At 45.1% G+C, this 19,305-nt stretch overlaps 1 protein-coding gene across 2 annotated transcripts in view; it reads right to left on the reverse strand.

Annotated features, from left to right (window-relative positions):
- ANLN (anillin, actin binding protein) overlaps positions 1-19,305 on the reverse strand; it is a 279,002-nt gene that overhangs the window by 187,918 nt on the left and 71,779 nt on the right. For both annotated transcript variants that reach the window (XM_085607473.1, XM_085607472.1), the window contains exons 6-7: positions 15,568-15,746; positions 15,344-15,448 (exon numbers count right to left, since the gene is read on the reverse strand). In XM_085607473.1, coding sequence (XP_085463599.1) covers positions 15,344-15,448; positions 15,568-15,746 — 284 coding nt within the window. The remainder of the gene's footprint in view (positions 1-15,343; positions 15,449-15,567; positions 15,747-19,305) is intronic.

The following is a 19,305-nucleotide window of genomic DNA, read 5'->3' on the forward strand; positions in this document are numbered from 1 at the left end:
CACTACGCTGAGGCTGGCGAGAGAGCGTGGAAAGGTAGACTGGCAGGGATCGAAACTGTCCTTTTATCCAGACTTTACAGTAATGGTTCAGGAGGCCCGTCATAAATTTAATGGGGTGAAGGCCACTCTGCAAAACCTAGGACTCAAGTATGGCATGCTTTACCCGGCGAGATTAAGAATAGATGTGGGCGGAAGGTTCTGCACGTTCGACACCTACGGAGGCGCAGGAATTTTGTCTGACATACAAGCAGCGAAACACGCAGGCCGCGGCGGGAGGATCCCTCTCCTCCCCGCCTCACAGTTGTTCAGATGCGAGTGCAGACCTCTTTTCCAATCCTGCCACCGGTTGACTCATTCCTTAATTTAACGCATTTAATGTGTCCAACTGAGGGAAATTTATCGTATTTTTCATTATTACATCATATGGCTGGTTCGACCCCGTGCTGCCACCCCCTATGGTGTACCCATAGAGTTGGTTTATCTTCTCCTGGAGGATCAACGTTGGGGCCACATCAGCTCAACTTGAAAATCCTTTGTATTACAGGTTCAACTGTTCAGAGGGTTGGCCTCCTTTGGAGCGGAAGGCGGCGGGCGGGCGGGCGGGGGCAGGGGGGGGGGGGGGGGATTGTACACTTTAATTGTTGGTTTTCGCACTTTAGCTTATCATTGTTAGGAATGTCTGATGCTCGCTGCAGTTCTGACAGGACCGCTTACACATATAGCCCACATGTCACGCCTAGGTAATCGAGGGCTCTTCCACACTAACCCTGATGTCATGGAACGTTAGAGGCCTCGACAATAACCGCAAGTGATTCATTATCTACTCCGGCACAAGATAGACATAGCCTATCTGAAAGAGACACATCTCCTCCCTCCCCTCCTCCCTCCCCTCCCCCCCCACGGAAGCGGCACGCTTTGGCGCCAGCTGGGGTGCACAGCGTTTTTTTGCGAATTACAGCAGCTATGCCGGGGTACTGTCATCCTGATACACAAACGTATCCCTTTTAGTTTAAGCGACGTATGCCGGGACCCAGAAGGCAGATGTATCATTGTTACTGGTTCCCTCTATGGACACAGGGCCGCACTGATCAACGTTTATGCCCCAAATGTGGACGCCCAAGATTTAGATCACGCACTGAACATCCAGCTTGCTAAACACGTGCCACAAAAGCTATTATTGGGAGGGGATCTTAACTTATTAATGGACCCTAGATTGGATAGCACTTCAAGCCCCAGATACTAAACCATGGGCACGGTGTGTCCGGAGGGACCTGTGTGACCAAATATGCACTTGTTGACATTTGGAGACACCGCAATCCTATTCTAACCGAGTACACTCACTATTCAGGTCAACACAACACTTGTACCAGGATAGACTATTGGCTACTCTCTCTCCCGAACTCAGACACTGGTTCGATTCCTACATGACGCTTCCCAGGACGTACTCTGACCACTCCCCGATAGTGTTACATTTGAAACTCCCACGACCAGAGGGGTACGAACGACCGTGGTGCTTCCTCGGTAGAGCTTTGCAGGATGACTTGTTTAAGGCAGAAGTGCAAGAGGCTATAGAAGACTATTTTGAGATTAATACTGGCTTGGTGGACTGCTGGGTGGTGCTGTGGAGGGGTTTTAAAGCAGTTATTAGAGGGGTTTGTATTTCTAAGCACGCCAAAGTGCTCAGAGATCTCCGCAATCGATGTCCTGTATTGAACGAGACATCGCCCCATTAGACTCCAAATGCTCTGGGACCCCGAATCCAGACGACTCAGCAGCGCGGCTCGCACTTTTATCCGAGTATAGGTACACTGCAGACCGGAGATTTTATATCTAGGGAAATACCACACCGCCCGGCGTTATGGGGAGGTGGAGAGGCCGGGGAAAGTGTTAGCACAAATGCTGAGGCCGCCATACAGCAAATCATACATCACTGACTTGCACTCCGCCAATGGTGACAGGCTAACCACGATTTCCGCTATTCGGGACGAGTTCCTAGAATATTATACCACACTTTACACTTCCCGGGTCGGACAGCGCTGCACACACAGATTACCTCGCAGAGATCGCGCTGGTTTATCTGGAGAAGAACATGCAGGACTTCATGGCGGTTGCAGACGACACAGTTGCCATTGACACCCTCCGAGGCTCCACAGCCCCTGGGCTGGACATCTTCACAGGTGACTTCTACAAGGAGTTCAAAGATCTTTTAGCACCGCAACTTATCGAGGTTTATGCAGAAGCCCTAAAGAAGACACTCCCCCCCGAAGCTTCGTGAGGCCGTAATAATTCTCCTCCCAAAGCCTGGCAAAGACCCAAGACATTGTGGCTCTTAACGCTCCCCCTATCCCTACTAAATCTAGATCACAAAATCTTGGCCAAGGCGCTTGCAAATAGACTGTCTCAACTAATGGAGTACATTATCTCGCCGGTCCAATCAGGCTTTGTTAGTTACTCACCGGTCTACCTCCCTGAACCTGCGCACACCGTTTGCGGTCTTACACAGAATACAACCGGAATTCCCTGCGGCCGCTATATTGCTGGATGCAAAGAAGACATTCGACTCCTTGGAGTGGCCTTTCCTCCTGGAGAGTGGCCGTTCCTCCTGGAAGGGATGCGACGAATGGGATTACCATTCAGCTTCATTGCCTACTCTACAACAACCCCATAGCGAGACTCCGGCTGAATGGCACCCTTTCCAGACACTTTCGGCTGTTTAGGGGGACACGCCAGGGCTGCCCCTTCTCCCCACTCCTGTTTATCTTAGCAATGGACCCACTGATTAGGCATTTTCAGGAAGGCCACTTGCACAGAGGGCTACAGTTACGTACCGGTCCTCTCCTGGTTTCCCTCTACGCAGAGGACACTATCCTATACATCCGGGAACCACATGTAAACCTCACACCCCTCATTAGGGAAATTATCCGTTTTGGTAGATTCTCAGGGCTGGGCATAAATCCATTATTTTTCCACTAACCAAGAGCACGAAGCCGTGGGAATTTTTGTATTTCTTCAACAACATTCCAATACCCCTCACTGACTGTTTCTTTCGGCGCTGCGACCCTCTACTCTTCCTCACTTCCCCTACCAAACGCCAAATGGTTCTCGATCACTGGGGAGGGTCTGGTACAGCGCACACTAACCACATTTGACATCAACAAAATAGGTGATCTCTTCCCTGAGGGACATGTATTTTCACTTGACGAAGATGCACGATATGCTGACTGCAGTTCCATGAACCGCTTTATTATGACCTGTGTGAGATCGGCCCTTCGGGCTGCGTTCCCCACGTTTCCCCTTGAACCGGACTCATTTCCCCCGCTGTCATTAGACAGAATCCTAGCGGTGCTTGACTAATTTCCAAAATGTACAAAGCTAGTGCCAAAATGAAGCCAGTGTGTGACACTAAACTTCGACAAGCCTGGGAGACAGACATTGGCAGGCAAATCACAGACGAACAATGGGCAAAATGTTGCGCAGCCACTAAAGTAATTTCCCTTAACAGTAGGCACAAGCTGCTTCATTTAAAGTTCCTTCGCCGCGCCTACTTTACACCTGTCATGGCACACAGGATAGATGCCAGTAGGCCCCACACATGTTCCAAATGCACCGCACCGCACGCCGATTTTGTGCATTTGGCCTGGACTTGCCCCCGATTACAGTCTTACTGGACGGATGTCCACATGACTCAGGGGAAAATGGTCGGCCTTCCTCTTAACCCTATCCCGGAGATAGCGCTGTTAGGATACACAGTGCAATTCCCAACAAAAAGTCAGGAGATTTGCCTCCCTGGGACTACTTTTGGCCAAAAGAGAAATTGCCAGACATTGGGGCAGAAAAACTGGGGCCAGATTACAGGACTGCTTGAAAAGTTTAGCTTATTGCAATGTCAACGCTGAGGCCTATGCCAGTCTTATGCCAGCAACATCTCGCCCCAGAGCTATATGGGGGCCATTTAGGGACTATGTAGTAGCTGCCCAGCAGACCTCAAGCTCACAGGCTGACAACGGTATTGTGCCAGAGGGAGTGGGTTGATCGGCTTGCAATTACATTGCGAGATCTGCCTGAACTAATGTTCAGAATAGTTTCTCTGCGTGGTGTATTGCGGGATGGTATGACAGATGTAAAGACGCTACATGTAAAGTTGGGGTGGTGTGGGTGGGCTGAAGGCAACTTTCAATGTTTTAGGTGAAAGGTAACGCAAGTTTACTTCATTAATAATGTAATACTATTACTGTTATTGAACTGTCAGGAGCGACATTTATTGTTTGCAAAAGGACTGTGCGATAATATGAGACAGATGCTTGTTCAACAACATGGTTGTTTCATATTGGAGAAAAAAAAAAGTGGATGCATTAGCAAAAGCGTTCCACATACAACAACAAAGTAACAGGTGCCTCCATTCCACTTTAAAATTCAGAGAAAATCAAGAAGGGAGATTTGAAATATTAAAATTTAGTTGCATAAAGGGGATAGAAGTTACATCGGAAAAAAATACATGGATTAGATTATTATGGGATTTTCCAATGTGGGCTATTCACAGCCCAAATCATGTGTTGGTTGGGACTTTGCGAAAAGATGTAACTAGAATTTTGTTTTGAATAGCAAGCTTCTTTTAGGTTATTTTCCTTACTAACAAGGCTGCTTAAATGTTATCTACCTAATCAATATGTTTTCTACAATTTTACTGTAAAGATTAGATGATTTATGAAAAGATGGCATACAAAATGTACAGGTTTTTTATGAGAAATGTTTAGCGAATTATAGCAATTATGTGTTGCTATGTAACAATGTGTGTATTCACTTTTGGCTCAAATATCAATAAAAATGTAAATTATCCTAGGATTTAACCCCATTCCTCCATTAAATATGTTCAACAAAGAATAGGCTACCCAAACTATTAAATTAATAAAATTAACAAACAGTAGCAAACACAATTTAAAGTCTGCCTCTACGAAATAAACCTGGATAGCTTAATGACCCGCATAACAGAATGTAAAATCACTTCGCTTCACCATTCATTCCAAACTAGCCTTCTAGCCGGCATGGGCAGGAACAACAACAAGACTGTTTGATATCAATTGTTTGACCTGAGGAAAGTTAAACCATACAATCCAGAATGACTTCAGAACACTTCAAAGCCTTAGCTGTTTTGCACCTATGGCCTCTGTAGATACTACCCAGAAAGGTATTCATTGGCATCCCATCTTAAAGGCCCAAAGAGGTTTGTGGATATCACTCTAAGCATGATGGAACTGCGGATTCCCACCTAAAAGCCTACGCCATCTTCAAGATGAGCTGTATTTTATGAAAGTCCATCAGAATGGCAAGTTCTGACAGAGACACTAAAAATCAGGACAGACAAAGCAAAAAAACTGAAAAGGGTAAAAACCAATAGACAAGCCTTTGCCATCTATGCTCCCAGGATCTGGAGCAACATTATAATGGATTTTACTCACCCCACTGCTCCCTAACAGGGTTTCCATTCTACAAATGTATACATTAACACAATTGTAAAGGCAGGTGGCACAAGGAACTGAAGTTTTCTGAAATCCAGGGAATGGAAATGTGAGGTGCAAGGACTTCATGAGCATCTAATGTTGCAGTAACCTCATATCTGCCCACGTCTCTATATCCATATTCCATGACTCATGAAGCCAGTGGTGATTAGAGACAACAGAATCGGAGAGAAGTTGGAAAGTGGCATTGATCTTGCTTTGAATTACACCTACCCAGTCCTAATGAGATTTTTTTTTTCGGGGGGGGGGGGGGGGGGGGGGGGGGGCCTCTACTGCCCTACAAACTCTTTAAGAAAAGAAGACTACGGAACCATTTAAGAATGTAAGAGGAGTTTAAATGAACAAAACAAATACCTTGGGGGGAGGCCCTGAGAAATGGGCTAATTTACATAATGCTTGTCACAGCAAAAGAATAAATGAATCCTCACAGTTCTGTATATAATGAATGGCTGATAGGAGCGCTTTGGCTCCTATTTCCTCACCTCTGTCTCTGCAGCTTCTGAATCGCTGAATACTGGGTCGGGCCTGTGCACCTACTCATTGTAACCTCTGTGCTCTCTCCCCCCCCCCCCCCACGTCTCTGACTCAGTCTACATCACTTCTATTCTCATTCACTCTTTTCTGTGCTTTTACTCCCTCTGCTTTTGCATCCTCCTCCCACCACAGCCTTTGCTTCCCATCAATCTATAGGACTCTACCTCAGCTGCTTCCTGGTATTTTTCACATATTACTCTAGATTGCTTTTGTACCAGCTTCACTAACCCCAGTACCGAAATGGTTACTTACCAGTGGGAGTAGTTTTGCAGCTTGAAGAGTTTGCTGGATTCACATGGTGTGCATCATTCCGCCATCTAGTGGATGGGTCCGGAATTGTCTTTTTTCCTTTTGGTCGCTGTCGACCACCATTGGGTGTCAGGTACGTCCCCTGTATGACATCAAACAGCATACTGGAGGTCGACATGCGTGGTGGCCATCGTCAGATTTTTTTTCTGTTTAATCCTAGTAATGGTCCTTGTTTATAGTTCTTAACATTGTACTTTTCTTCCCCACCCGTTTCTTCTAGGGGAAGGCTGGGTGGGTCGCATGTGAATGCAGAAAACTCTTCAAACTGCAAAACTACTCCTACTGGTAAGTAACCATTTCGTTTTGCAGCGCGCATCCTTTTCTGGATTCGCACTGTGCATCAGATTATCTAGCGGTCTTCCGTGTTTGGGAGGCTGTGGTGAGAGGAAGACTTAGCAAACAGGGGTTGAAGCATACTTTGTCCAATTTGAGCTTCCTTATTTATTTGTAGATCATCAAATTAATGCTTTGTAAAATGTGTGTGGTGATGCCCAGATGGCATTGATGGGTACATTTGCCATGAAAGCCAGTGTTGCTTCTTTCTTCCTAGTGGAGTGAGCGGTTGGTTGTATTGTGTGGTCTGTTTTGGCATTGGTATAACTTAGTTACAGAGCTTGTACTATCCATCTTCCAATGGTTGCTTTAGTGACAGCGGATTCTCTGTTGGTGCATGAGTAAGCCACAAAGAAGTTAAAAAAAATAATAATTATACCTCGTTCTGTTTTTTGCAGATAATATAGTAGCGCTCTTCTTACATCCAGGGTTTGGAGGCTTTTTTCTGCCTTAGTTTTTGGTTCCTTGAAGAAAACTGGCAAGATGATGTTTTGATTCAAGTGATACTTAGTTACCACCTTTGCTAAAAACAGTGGGTTCGTTAAGATTACCTTATCCTTGTGGATTTGTAAATAGGGCTCTTGTATAGTTAATGCTTGTAGTTCACTTACTCTCCATAGTGATGTTATTGCACTGGAGAAATGCTGTTTTGAGAGTAATATGTTTGATATCCGCTGTATGCATGGGTTCAAACGGTTTTCCCATTAGCTGAGACAGCACTGTATTTAAACTCCATGTTGGTACAGGAGCAGTTCTTGGAGGAGCCACTCTTTTTGCTCCTTCCAAAAATCTTTTGGCAAGTGGTCTAGTAAAGAAAGTTTTGCATGTTTTCCCTCTTGTGTATGCCACTATGGCCGCGAGGTGTACCTTTAGGCTGGAAAAATTGATGTTGCAGTCTAAAAAGGTAGGCAAGAAATGGGACTACGGTTTCCTGTGTATTTATTGTAGTAGTCTTGTTGTTAGCGGTGCACCATGTGGTACATTGCTTCCATTTAGCTGTATAGCGTTTCCTTGTTGACTGTTTTCTTGCCTCCCTTAGAATCTCCAGGGTTCTGGACGGCAGTTTAAGATGTCCAAATTCTATGTATTCAGGCGCCAGGCCGCTAGTTGTAGCGTCGCTGGTTCTGGGTGGAAGATTTGGCCCTGTTGCAATGTTAGCAGGTCCTTGTCTGCTAAGATCGTGATCATCTCTCCCTTGGAGAGTTCTAAGAGAGTGGAGTACCATGTCCGTCTTGGCCAACGGGGGGGCAATGAGAATCATATTTGTTCCTGGTTCGCTTGCTTTTTGTAGTTCTCTTTGTATCAAAGGAATTGGTTGAAAGGCGTAGAGAAATGTCGGAGACCAATTGAGTGTAAGCGCATTTCCCTTTGACAGGTGGTGTGGAAACCTGGATGCAAAGTTCCGGCTTTTCTTGTTCTGTACTGTTGCAAAAAGGTCAAACACTGGCGTTCCCCGATGTTTAACCGGTATTGTACGGTTTGCTTTAGCTCCCATTCGTGTGAGCAACCGTTTTGTCTGCTTAGCCTGTCTGCTGCAACGTGGTCTACTCCTGGTAGATGTACTGTTTGCAGATTGATCTGCTGTGGTATTGCCCTTTGCCAGATTTCTTGCGCAAGTTTGCTCAGGGAAAAGGATCTCTTTCCACCCGGTTTGTTCAGGTAAAACATTGTAGTGGTGTTGTCTGTTTGTATTAGGATGGTCCTCCCCTGAATCGGTTTCTGGAATGCTTTGAGTGCCAGAAGAACAGTTTTTTTCATGGACATTAATGTGTTTTTATGGAATCTTCTTCGCTCCAACGTCCATGAATTTGTAGCTGGTCCAGATGTGCTCCCCAACCGTTGAGGGATGCATCCGTGATGATTGTCACAGATGGAGTTGTGTTCCTGAAAGATCTCCCCCGTGCTATGTTATTGGATGCCCACCGTTGTGTCTCTGCTTGTATCGCTTGTGTAACAACCATTAGATCGTCCAAACTCCCTGTGGCTTGTAACCAGCTGTTGGTGATCCATTCTTGAAATGATTGCATGTGTAGGCAAGCGTGAGGGATGAGTGGTATGTATGATGCCATCATGCCCATGAGTTTCATTACCTTCCTCACTGTCAAGAGACTGTCCCTTATGGTAGAGGGCTGTTTCCTTGTAGATAACTTGTATCCTGTTCCTTGTGGGATAAGCCTTTGCGTTCTTTGTATTCCGGCATTCCCCCTAGGAAGGGTTTTTCCTATTCTGGGTTTGTTGATTTTTTTTTGTGGTTTATTGAGAAAACCAGACTTTTGAAGTGTTTGGATTATCTCCTGCACGTGATTGTGGCATATTTGTTTTGTGCGTCCCCTTATTAGCCAATCGTCCAGATAGGGGTATACATGGATTTTTTCTCTTCTTAGGTAGGCAGCCACTGCGGCCAGACACTTTGTGAACACCCGTGGAGCTGGTTTTATTGCGAACTGGAGTACCTTGAATTGGTAGTGTTCCGCTGTGTAGGAATCTTAGGTACTTTGTGTTTTATGTTCATTGGAATATGTAAATAGGCGTCCGAGGTCTATTGTTGCTAGGAAATCTTCTTTTGGGATTTGCGGGATTATGTTTTTGAAGGGTATACATTTTGAAGTGCTGTGTTCGTGTGAATTTGTTTATGAATCTTTAGTCCAAAATTGGCCTCAGGGTAAGGTCTTGTTTGGGTACAAGGAAGTATGGTGAGTAGTTTCATTTGTGTCTTTCCTGTTTTGGTACTGTTTCTATTGCTTGTTTTAGGTACAGTTCTTTGATTGCTGCGTTTAGCAGTGTCTGTTCTGATTTGAGTATTTTTCTTATCCTTGGTGGATTTGCAAGTGGTGTCTTTGTTAACTCAATGCAATATCCGTGTGGTACCAAATTTAATATGCATTTGCGCGTTGTGATCTTTTCCCACTGGATGTGAAAAAAAGGACATTCTTCCCCCCCACTGGTGTTCTGTGTGGGTCCTTTTGTGTGAGAAAGTCAGTTAGAGGTATTACTTCTTCCTCTTGAGGTTTGGCCTCTTCATCTGCCATTTCCTCTCCATCGAAAGGGATGAGTCTGTGGTTGCCAGCCTTGGTAACCAGACTGTTGACCCATTTCTTGGCTTGTGTTTTGCCCCTGGGACTGTTGTGGCATCTGATGGTTTTGGCCAAAGCTGCCTCTTCCTGTGGTCTTTCGGTTAGAGAAACCTCCTCTACTGAAAGATCCTCTTTGTTGTAGGGCCCCCCCCCATTGCCCTAGCGGTTAAATTATCCTTCATCTGTTGAAGGGATTCATCCACTTCCTTTCCAAATAACTTGTCCGTTAAGAGGTCTGTTGATAATTGATATCTGAACTTCTTGTTTGAATCCAGAAATCCTGAACCAGGAATGTCTTCGGAGTATGGTTCCCATGCACATTTGCCTGCTTGCGGTGTCTGCTGCATCTAGTGCAGATTTAAGGCAGGTATTAGCTACATTTTTTCTCTTTGGACCACCGCTCTTGCTTTTTTCTTGTCCTCCTCTGGGTGTTTGGTTATAAACTCCTCCATTTCATCTCACTGTTGGTGGCCATATCTGTTCAGCAGGGCATTTGAGTTGGCAATGCGCCACTGTGTTGCTGCTTCTTTTTCCATTCTTCTGCCCACCAAGTCCATCCTATTACTCTCCTTTTTTGGTGGAAGTCCTGTATTGGAGACTACGTTAGCTCTCCTTCTGGCTTTTGTTACGATGATGGAATCTGGCGTAACGTTTCCCTGTATATATTTTGGGTCTTTTGAAGAGGGTTAATATTTTTTCTGCACTCTAGGAGTTACCCCTCTGTTAGATGCTGGCTCCTTGAAGGCTTCCTTGCCTTGGTCCAGAATACTTCGCAACATGGGTAGGTATTGTGTTCCCTTTGATGCAGGTGCCAGGGTTTCCAGCAGGAAACATGTACCTCCCTTTACTTCCTTCAGGTTTGCGGCCCTTTTAAGAATTTCATTGTAGGAGGCAATGTCATCCGGGAGAGATGCCTTAGAGGGATAGTTGAAGATCTCCTCCTCCAATCTCTGTGTCGAGATCGTTCCATTCGTCCTTGAAGTTTTCTTCGTTTTCCTCCTCCTCCTGTACGTGATCGTATTCCTATGGATCTTCGCCTTGAGGTTCCGGTGTTGATGGGGATTGAAGGATACCATCTTCCTCTTCTTCTGCGTCTTCCGCCTCTTTGGCGTCGACGGTTTCCGGTTCGACTTCGAGCCTTAGGGATTCGATACTCCTTTAATGAATCATCAAACTCCTTTTTCCTTTGCAATAGCGCAGCCATATCTTCCCCGAGTCTTCTTTTTGACTTTGAGGGCCCTTTCAGCGTCAGATGCTGGGGTCTTCCTTTTCGGCCTTAGTTTTCGGCGTAGAGGCCTTTTTTGCGGGTTCGTTGTCGTCGACCCTTGGCTTAGGAGCTTTGTTCGACATCCCCTCTTCGGCAACCTTTGGGTGTGTGCCGTGGGTTTCTTTTGGTCGCGGCTGACCTTCGATCGCCTTTTTGTTTGGCGTCGGGCTGATTTGGCTGTTTTTGGTTCTTGGCCCTTCGGTTCCGACGGATCTTTGGTTCTTACCTTGTCCGTCTTGTTCTTCGATTCCTTCGCCTTCTTCTCGGCACGTCTTTTTTCAGCATCTAATCTATAACTTAAATGTCTGATCCTTCGTGTGTGGATTTCACAGGAGCTGCGTGTTCCTCTTAGTCGCGCAAGAAACCCATCTCCCTCATGGAAGGTTTGTTGGCATCAACATTGTGGCGTAGTGGGCCTGTCTCTGATTTTGGTGTGTCCTGAGAGTTTTCTGCAGGAACGCTGCACAGGCCTCAATCTTTATCCTGGTGATCCTTGGGTAGGCAGACGTTGCACAGTGTGTGGATCACGCTGTACATATTTGTAATGGGACTTCAGGCCGAATTTAAAAGGGGTCTTCTCCATGGTCCCTACCTCGCCATTTGTGGCCCGGAGTGGTCCTCTGGTGGTGAAAAAACCCAGGCCGCTGTGCTTCCGTCTACGACTGCGTCGATGATCGATCTTTTCTCGATCCGATCGATGACGATCTTCTTTTCTTTAAGTTTTTTAAGGGGAAACAAATTTTTCTTCAGAGCTTCCCGTCTTGCTTCAGTCCAAACGGCAGAGAAAAAAAAGAATCTGAAGATGGGCACCATGCACATCGACCTCCAAGATGCTGTCTGACGGTATACAGGGGACGTACCGGACACCAAATGGTAGTCAACAGCGACCAAAACAAGGAAAAAAAAAAAAGAAAGAAAAAAGAAGAATTCCGGACTAAACCACTAGATGGCGGAATGATGCACAGCACGTGAATCCAGAAAAAGATTCACGCTGCAAAACGTCCACTTACTCTGCCCCGTGCTTCTGTACTCCACTAATTCTCTGTATGCTGTGCTCTTGTACTATTTCACTAACTTGTGGGCTTCTGTACCTCTTCACTGCCTGTTAGACCTGTCAGCCCTTTGGCAGTTCCCTCCTCATTTTATTATTTTTGTCCTTTTCCCCTTCTCATTTTTTCTGTCTACCTAACTTTTTGGTGCTGATGTAGAGGTTCTGGGTGTCTTTTCCACTCCACATGAGGGAAAGGCGCAAGGTGCTCCTCTGAGGGGGATGGATGAGAAAGGTGATATTCATAAAATGGTGGCTCCAACTGTCACTTCAGCACCTGGACCATGACTGCTATGGGAGATTCCAGAACTTTCTGGGCCTCTCTGGCAAGTCAGGTCCAAGGTGATAAATAGAGGTGACAGGAGAGCGGCCATTTTAGGTTTCTCAGAGAGAACTGTGTGGCATCAGGAGTAAGGCGCCTGCCTGTGTGAGGAGGTGGTCGTGCCTAAAAGGGAACAGACAGGTTTTAGGGCCTGCACAAACTTCCAAACCAGGTGACGTCACCCCTAACCTTGTGACCGGGCCCTGAGCGCAGTCGGAGATCTGGTGGACAACGCTATCTTGGAATTTACCTGTGGCCACTTCCAGGAGCAAGGAAGCTTGTGGACTCCAATCCAGCCGCACCAAAGAATTACTGGCACCCTTGATTTGGCTCCCCCACTCCCCTCTAATTCCCTCCCAAAGACCCTACCAGAACTGGACACCGTCATCCTCCAGAGATCGTGAGGGACTTCTGGTGTCCTCCGGAGGTGGTTCCTGGCTTGTGGGAGCTTGTGGTGGGGCTTCCTGTGAGGAACGGGTGAGCCGCGACGCCGCTGCCCAGGTGAGAATTGCCTGAGGGAGGAGCGAGACGCGACCGGCTTCGAGGCCGGCATCCTCATGTCACGTGAGAGGGGCCGTAGCGCCGCCCCTCTCTGCTGCCAGTAACCCCGGAAGGCCGCTCCCCATCTGAGACGCTGTTGCTTGAAGTACCCGAGCAGTCCGTAACGGAGTCTGAACCGACCCGGACTCTGCCGGCTGGCCAAGCCCCCCCCTAGAAAGGGAGACCATAGCGGAAACTGAGCACCCCCTCGCTACCAGTAAGCGTTGGATGAGGCATTTCGGTGAGGTGCCTAGTGGGACGCCCTCCGACCCTTCGGCCAGATTCCCCCTTTGGTGTCGGGAGTTCCGACACCCGGAAACAAGGTCCTTCAGTTCAGGAGTAACCTACTCGCAGGACGACCAGCACGAACACAGTAAGCGGGGCCCTAGTAGGAGAAAGGGGGGGGTGATAGAGGAGTCCCCAGATGGCCCGGGGGAGTACGTCGCAGGGGGCAGGAAGTGTCCTAGTATCCCTTGAGGTCCGTTACTGGGAAACACCAGTCCTTGGCGAATAGAAAAGGGAAAGTGACTGGATTTGACACGAGACTGACTAGGGGGGAATACAGTCCTGTCGCTCAGTGTGGGAAAAGATAATCTCCCAGTCAGTGACAGCTGGAGATCGGATTCCATGTTAATAAAAATGTGATTGGGTGTTTGTCAAGAAATAAGCAGAACTTGACAGACTGATTAGAATGGATCACTGAGTTGCCAGCCAGTGAAGGTCCAACGTAGCGCCTAGAAGGTGGAGATTGGATAGAATCAGCAGAATAAGAGTCCTGAAGTACAGCTGTGAGGGGACTCCTCAGATCGAATATTCAGAGGGGACTAAATGTTCTTTTGAAATGTGATTTGAAGCACGCCCTGTAGAAGTGTAGCTAGGTCTCCCGATTCGGGGCGGGAGGAGCTCTGAGGGTATTTCTGTAATCACTTTGTAAGGTGTACCGCTGAAAGGTATTGTCATTTTGAATGAAAAATGTAATGTTTTACCCTGTCATGGGAAACTAAGTACCACCGTTAAAGAAGAAAAGATTATCTAGTACAGAAACGTCCAGGTTTGGCCTTAGACTATAGAGAGAAGTCTAATGCAAATGAAATGAACTGGTTCCAATTGTAATGTCAAAGTGAAAACTGAATCTTGATCAGAAAAGAAATGTTATAAAGTTTACAGTAACTCTTTTACAAAAATCGGTGTAGTGTTCTTTTTGAGTGATGTGGCGCAGGATTGCGAGCTGAGTGGGATGCAGGCCTGAAAAGCCAAGAGGAGTGTTGAGCCAAGTGACCTGAGCCAAGCTACCCCCTTAGACGTAGGTCTAACACTGCCCCATATATTTCTCTAGTCACTGTCCAAATTGCTTTTGTAGCTTCTCCCATAATGACCTGGACTTCTGTGCAACTGTTGTAACTATGCTTTTAAGCTCTTGCTACATCCTCTACACTATGCTTTATTGCTGCAGAGATGGTGGCGCCCTTTGGTGCAGCTAGTTACTTCACCCACACACAAGTAGGCATAAACAAACTCTACAGGGAGACTAGTTTTGAATGTCCACTTGCCTTCATCTCCTCCCTCATACATACCACCAAGCATTAAATGGAAAGCAAAGGTGATGGCAGCATCTAAATAAGATGTGAAGTGCCAGGGTCAGTAAAAAAACACCAATGTAGACCACAGCCAGTAGAAAAAGTGTAATGCGGAGCAGCTTATTTTTTTCCACCTGCCAGAGCACAAGGAGGTATACTAGAGAACTTGTAAAACCCACATGGGTATAGAGTTAAGGGTCTGGGCACAAGCCTTAGGAGTATTTACAGAAGGGCAGTTAAATTAAGGTATCTACTCCATGGCTTATTCAAATGCAAGGTTGGCAACAAGACCTTTGCAAGTAGTCGTGCACACTCTGAAGATGGGGTGGGGTGGGGGGCAAGAGAAATACAAGGTTCCACTGAACTTTTAGTGGAAATTGTACCCAGATTGGAAGAACTTCACAAAACCACAACAGAATCTTTGCTTTACACTAAAGTTAACACTGAAAAGGAAAGATAATGGCAAGTGTGCACAAGAGAGTGAGCGTGTGTATAGACATCTGTGAGATCCTACGTACAATTCTAGGCAAGAGCAATGCAATGGCACCCAAATTCCCCCTCCAGATCAACCTCTAATGAAAACAAGCATTAGTAAAGCCAACAGATCTGGCACTGGCTGCCAATCTTTAGCTTTGTTGGTTTTGTTAACGCCAGACCTACTAATACCATTACTTTAAGTGACAGGATAACAGAATGGAAGAAAAGGTATACTTCAGTCAGGCGGCAATATCGGTTTGTGACACCTATTCACTTCTCTCAAAGCCCAGAGAACTTTTAAAGATAAATTTAAAAAATACTTCATGGAAAGGTACAAGGTGCTTACCATTTTAGTTTCAGGCAATTTGCTTCGTGAAATATCGCTCTCATTAGCCAATGCACTACCTTTATCAAAGCGTCCCCGGATTGAAGCAAGTTCTCTTTCACGTTCCTTTACCAAAAACAACATAGAAGTTAGAAAATGATGATGCAAAAGGACTGTGGCTGTAAAGAGTTTAAGAAACGGTAAAGGTATATGAAGCAGCCTCAAAATAAATTGGCAGTCCATACCTGCTTTAGTTGCGTAGCTAAACATGCCGTGCTGGAGGTACCATTCTGCTTCTGTAATCTCTCCTGAAGGATTTTGGTGGTTGGGGTTACATTGGGAGTTTTGGAAATTGCTGGTGAAGGACTATGCACTTGTAAGCGCTCTCCAAAACGTTCTACGAAAGATTTCACTGATGTACCACCTGAAACCATAACATAGTTAATTAATACAATTTCTACTTTTGCAAAACTCTTCAAAGAATCGAAACGTATCATGTGCTCTAGGTTCAAGAAACCATTTTGTAACAAGACTTTGGTTTCTTCTAGTTTGATCATATGATCTAAAACATTTGACAGCTTCACATTGTGGATACAAATGAGATGTGTGTGTGGTAGTGAAGCATGTCGGCCAGATAGACCTGAATGAGAACCAACAATTGAAGCACACTTTCCAGTGCTAGTTGTCCCCGAATCTTAGTCAAACTTGGAGATATGACCTTACAATCACTCCGAGCATAAAATGGTGAAAGGGAAATTTATATTATAATTCTAACCGGAGCCTAATTCAGCAACATAGTGAGACTGATCGTCACATGGCACCCAGAAAAAAGAACTGGGTGTCACAAATCCAGAAAAACTAGACACTCATGAATGCTCATACAATGAAGAGAATATAGAGCATTATGCGACAATATGTAAAAAGGCACCCAGGCTGTGAAGTTGATTAATGGTGCAGACGATACAGATTGAGCAGAATACCTACTAAAAATGAGACATAAAAATAGCTAAGAGTAAGAACTGATGTACTGCCATTTGCAATACAGACCATTTTCCCAAAATGCCTTGGCTCAGAAATAGGCTGCATTCCACACATGAGTTGGATGAAAAGAAATGAATGCATCTTAGCACGAGCCAGTTATCCCAGTACATCAAAAGATAGAAGGCTATGAGATAGCTTAGTTTTCACTAAATCAGCAGCTAGGGAATAATGCCTAGATGTGTATGTAATCTCCCCCAAATGCAGAAGCAGTATTTTGGAAATTCCTACGGCTCGCACTCCTCTTCCTAGGCAGAGCCTTTTCACCATCCGCCAACAGCTACAAGACTATCTCACACACAGGTTAAAACACTAGCTCACACAATCAGGTTCTTCCATGTTAAATGAACCAACAACCACCTCGCCGCTACACAGGCATTCCGTTTCGCCAGACTTTTCTTAGCTAATTAAAGAGGATTATTATTATTTTTTATTTTTTTAATATAGGGAAATGGCATTTCTAAGCAGGAAAAAGCAGACTACTTCAAAGACTGACTGGATCTTCATCTGTGAAAATACATACATCTTCCTATAAGGTGATACCATTAAAACAAGGCGAACTTTAATCAGGTCTGCATAAGGAGGATATTAATGCGATAACCAGGTGAACAGAAAGGGATGAGGTGTCATGCTGCATCTTTTGGCAAGCAGTGCCAGCGCGCTCAGCTTAAAAAGGTTTGCCAAACGCAACTTACAGTTCCAAGTAAGAACAAGTTGCATGTGGTCAGTATTTTTATTTTTACTTTTTTCTTTTTTACAGATATACTTTCGCCACAGATATTTTATTTTGATAAATACACTTCCATAATTTGATTTAAATGTTTTACAAGGCAACCTGCATCTCTATTTGGTCTCCCCATAACGCGGGATTTCAGAAAAACCAGTACATTTTTAGATCGCTAGAGGGCTGCATAGCAGCTCCAAAGCCAGCATCACTAGAAAAGACATCCCCTGGCTACTGAAAGGAATCATGTGTTCATTCAGTCAATTCAGTCTGTGAAAGCCACAGAAGCCAGCAGACTACAAAGGTGCAGAGAGGTACAGTGTGATGTAGAATCTGTGGAAGATTCAGTATGAACCTGGAAAAGATCACTAAAAGAAAAAAAACTTAACACCTGCTTCCTTCTACTGAGTCATCATCTTTAGAAAGATTTCCATAGAAATGTTAAAGTACGGAGGGTAACCACTAAACAAAAATGCAGCCAGGCAAAAAGAAATGCCTTTTTCAATAGCCAACTCAGAACCGTCACAGTTTGTGAGGCATATAAAAGCTATCAATGTCGCCGCTTAACAAATTCTGGTATTTGTAGCCTTGGGTCCTTCGCAGAATAAAACTGTAAAGTCAATGTTGACATTTTCATTGACAGATCGTAGCACTAAGCTCTAGAGCCATCTTTTCAAATAAGTGTGAATAACTTGCATGCACCCCACTACCAAGCAACGTGTTTATGATGTGATCTTTACGAGAGAAGTAAAAGCCAAGAGCTCTTAAGGAATTAAACTGAGGAATCTTTCCTGCATTATAGAACGTGAAATCGAGTAGAAGACAAATCTGTATGAGTGGAATGGAAGATAGAAGGTATTAACAAGCATCTGCAATGCAGTCGGTCACACATTTGTGAAAGTTAGAGCTATTGGTATTGTAAATTATCAGGTTTTAAACGAATATCCATTTGTTTGTAGTGGAGTGGATGTATGTTTGTAGTGGTGTTATGTGTTTTGTAATGGAATGGTTAGTTGTGGAACTGTGTGGGGTGAAATTGTGTGCAGTTCAGGGTGTGTGTGTTTTGGAATTATGTAGCATGGGGAACAGATTTTGCTGAGAGGTGTATAGAATATATTGAAAGTAATCTGGAGTACAACAGCAATACCATCTTCAGGAGGGGGAAACTTTCCAGTACCTTCAGGTACGTAGTGAAGACAAAAGCGCTACGTGGAGGCTGACCTGCCTCTTTCCTCTCTGTTAGAGGATAGATTATTGGAAGATTACCTCCCAGAACAAGCGGTTTCCCTGACGTACCGTCAGATTCTTAATAACATGCCTGAATCCCGGGGTAAATTACGGACAAAATGGAATGACTAGGTGGGAGAGCTTGATGACGAAGAGTGGAGGGAGGCCTTGGCATCACCTTGGGAGGTGGTGATCCGTTCTCGCTTTAAATTGATACAGCATAAACTACTTCATAGAGCGTACTACACCAGTTCGGCTCTTGTCAAGATGGGTCTTTTATCCTCTCTGGGTTGTCCCCAGGGCTGTGAGCAGCCGGGTACTTTCTTACACCAATGGTGGGAATGCCCCGACCTTCAGATATGGGGGAGAGTGGTTACAGCCAGGTCCCAAATATGTCATAAAACAATTGTTCTATCTCCTCGTCTCTGTCTTTTAAATATTTGTGAAGCTATTGACCTAACCAGGTTTGAATGTCTTTGGGTCATGCTGAGTGGTATGATCGCTAAACGCAATTTAGCTAGAACTTGGAAGGGTGGGGTTGCACTCAGACACGATGATTGGGAATCGGACATGGACTGGTGTATGCAAGCAGAGATGGCGGTATATGAAAGCAGGGGTTGCCCGGGTATATGGTCCAAGGTATGGGGCCACTGGAACGAAAGTAGAGGTTTTATCTGCACATCATCTAATGATGCGTCTTTTGATACTGTTGACAATGAAACACCATAAGCTGGTTGTCGCAAGGAGTGATGATATATTTGCTTTTTCTTTTGTCCCAATGTATTCTTTTGTTTCACCTATACTTCCTGTTGTCTTCAGGAATTGCAATTTGTTTTGAAACTGCACCAGCTTTGTTTATATTTGATTTAGGTTTATTCTTAATAAAGTTATTAAAAAAGTAATATAGAGAGGGATAGGTAGGTTAGTAAACACTAGAGAGCAGCAGAAAAAGTGTGTGTGAAGGTGAAAGAAGGGTAGATAATGTTGAAGACTT

Source organism: Triturus cristatus, chromosome 5_2, assembly GCF_964204655.1.
Source record: "Triturus cristatus chromosome 5_2, aTriCri1.1, whole genome shotgun sequence".
In the NCBI taxonomy this organism is placed as follows: Eukaryota; Metazoa; Chordata; class Amphibia; order Caudata; family Salamandridae; genus Triturus; species Triturus cristatus.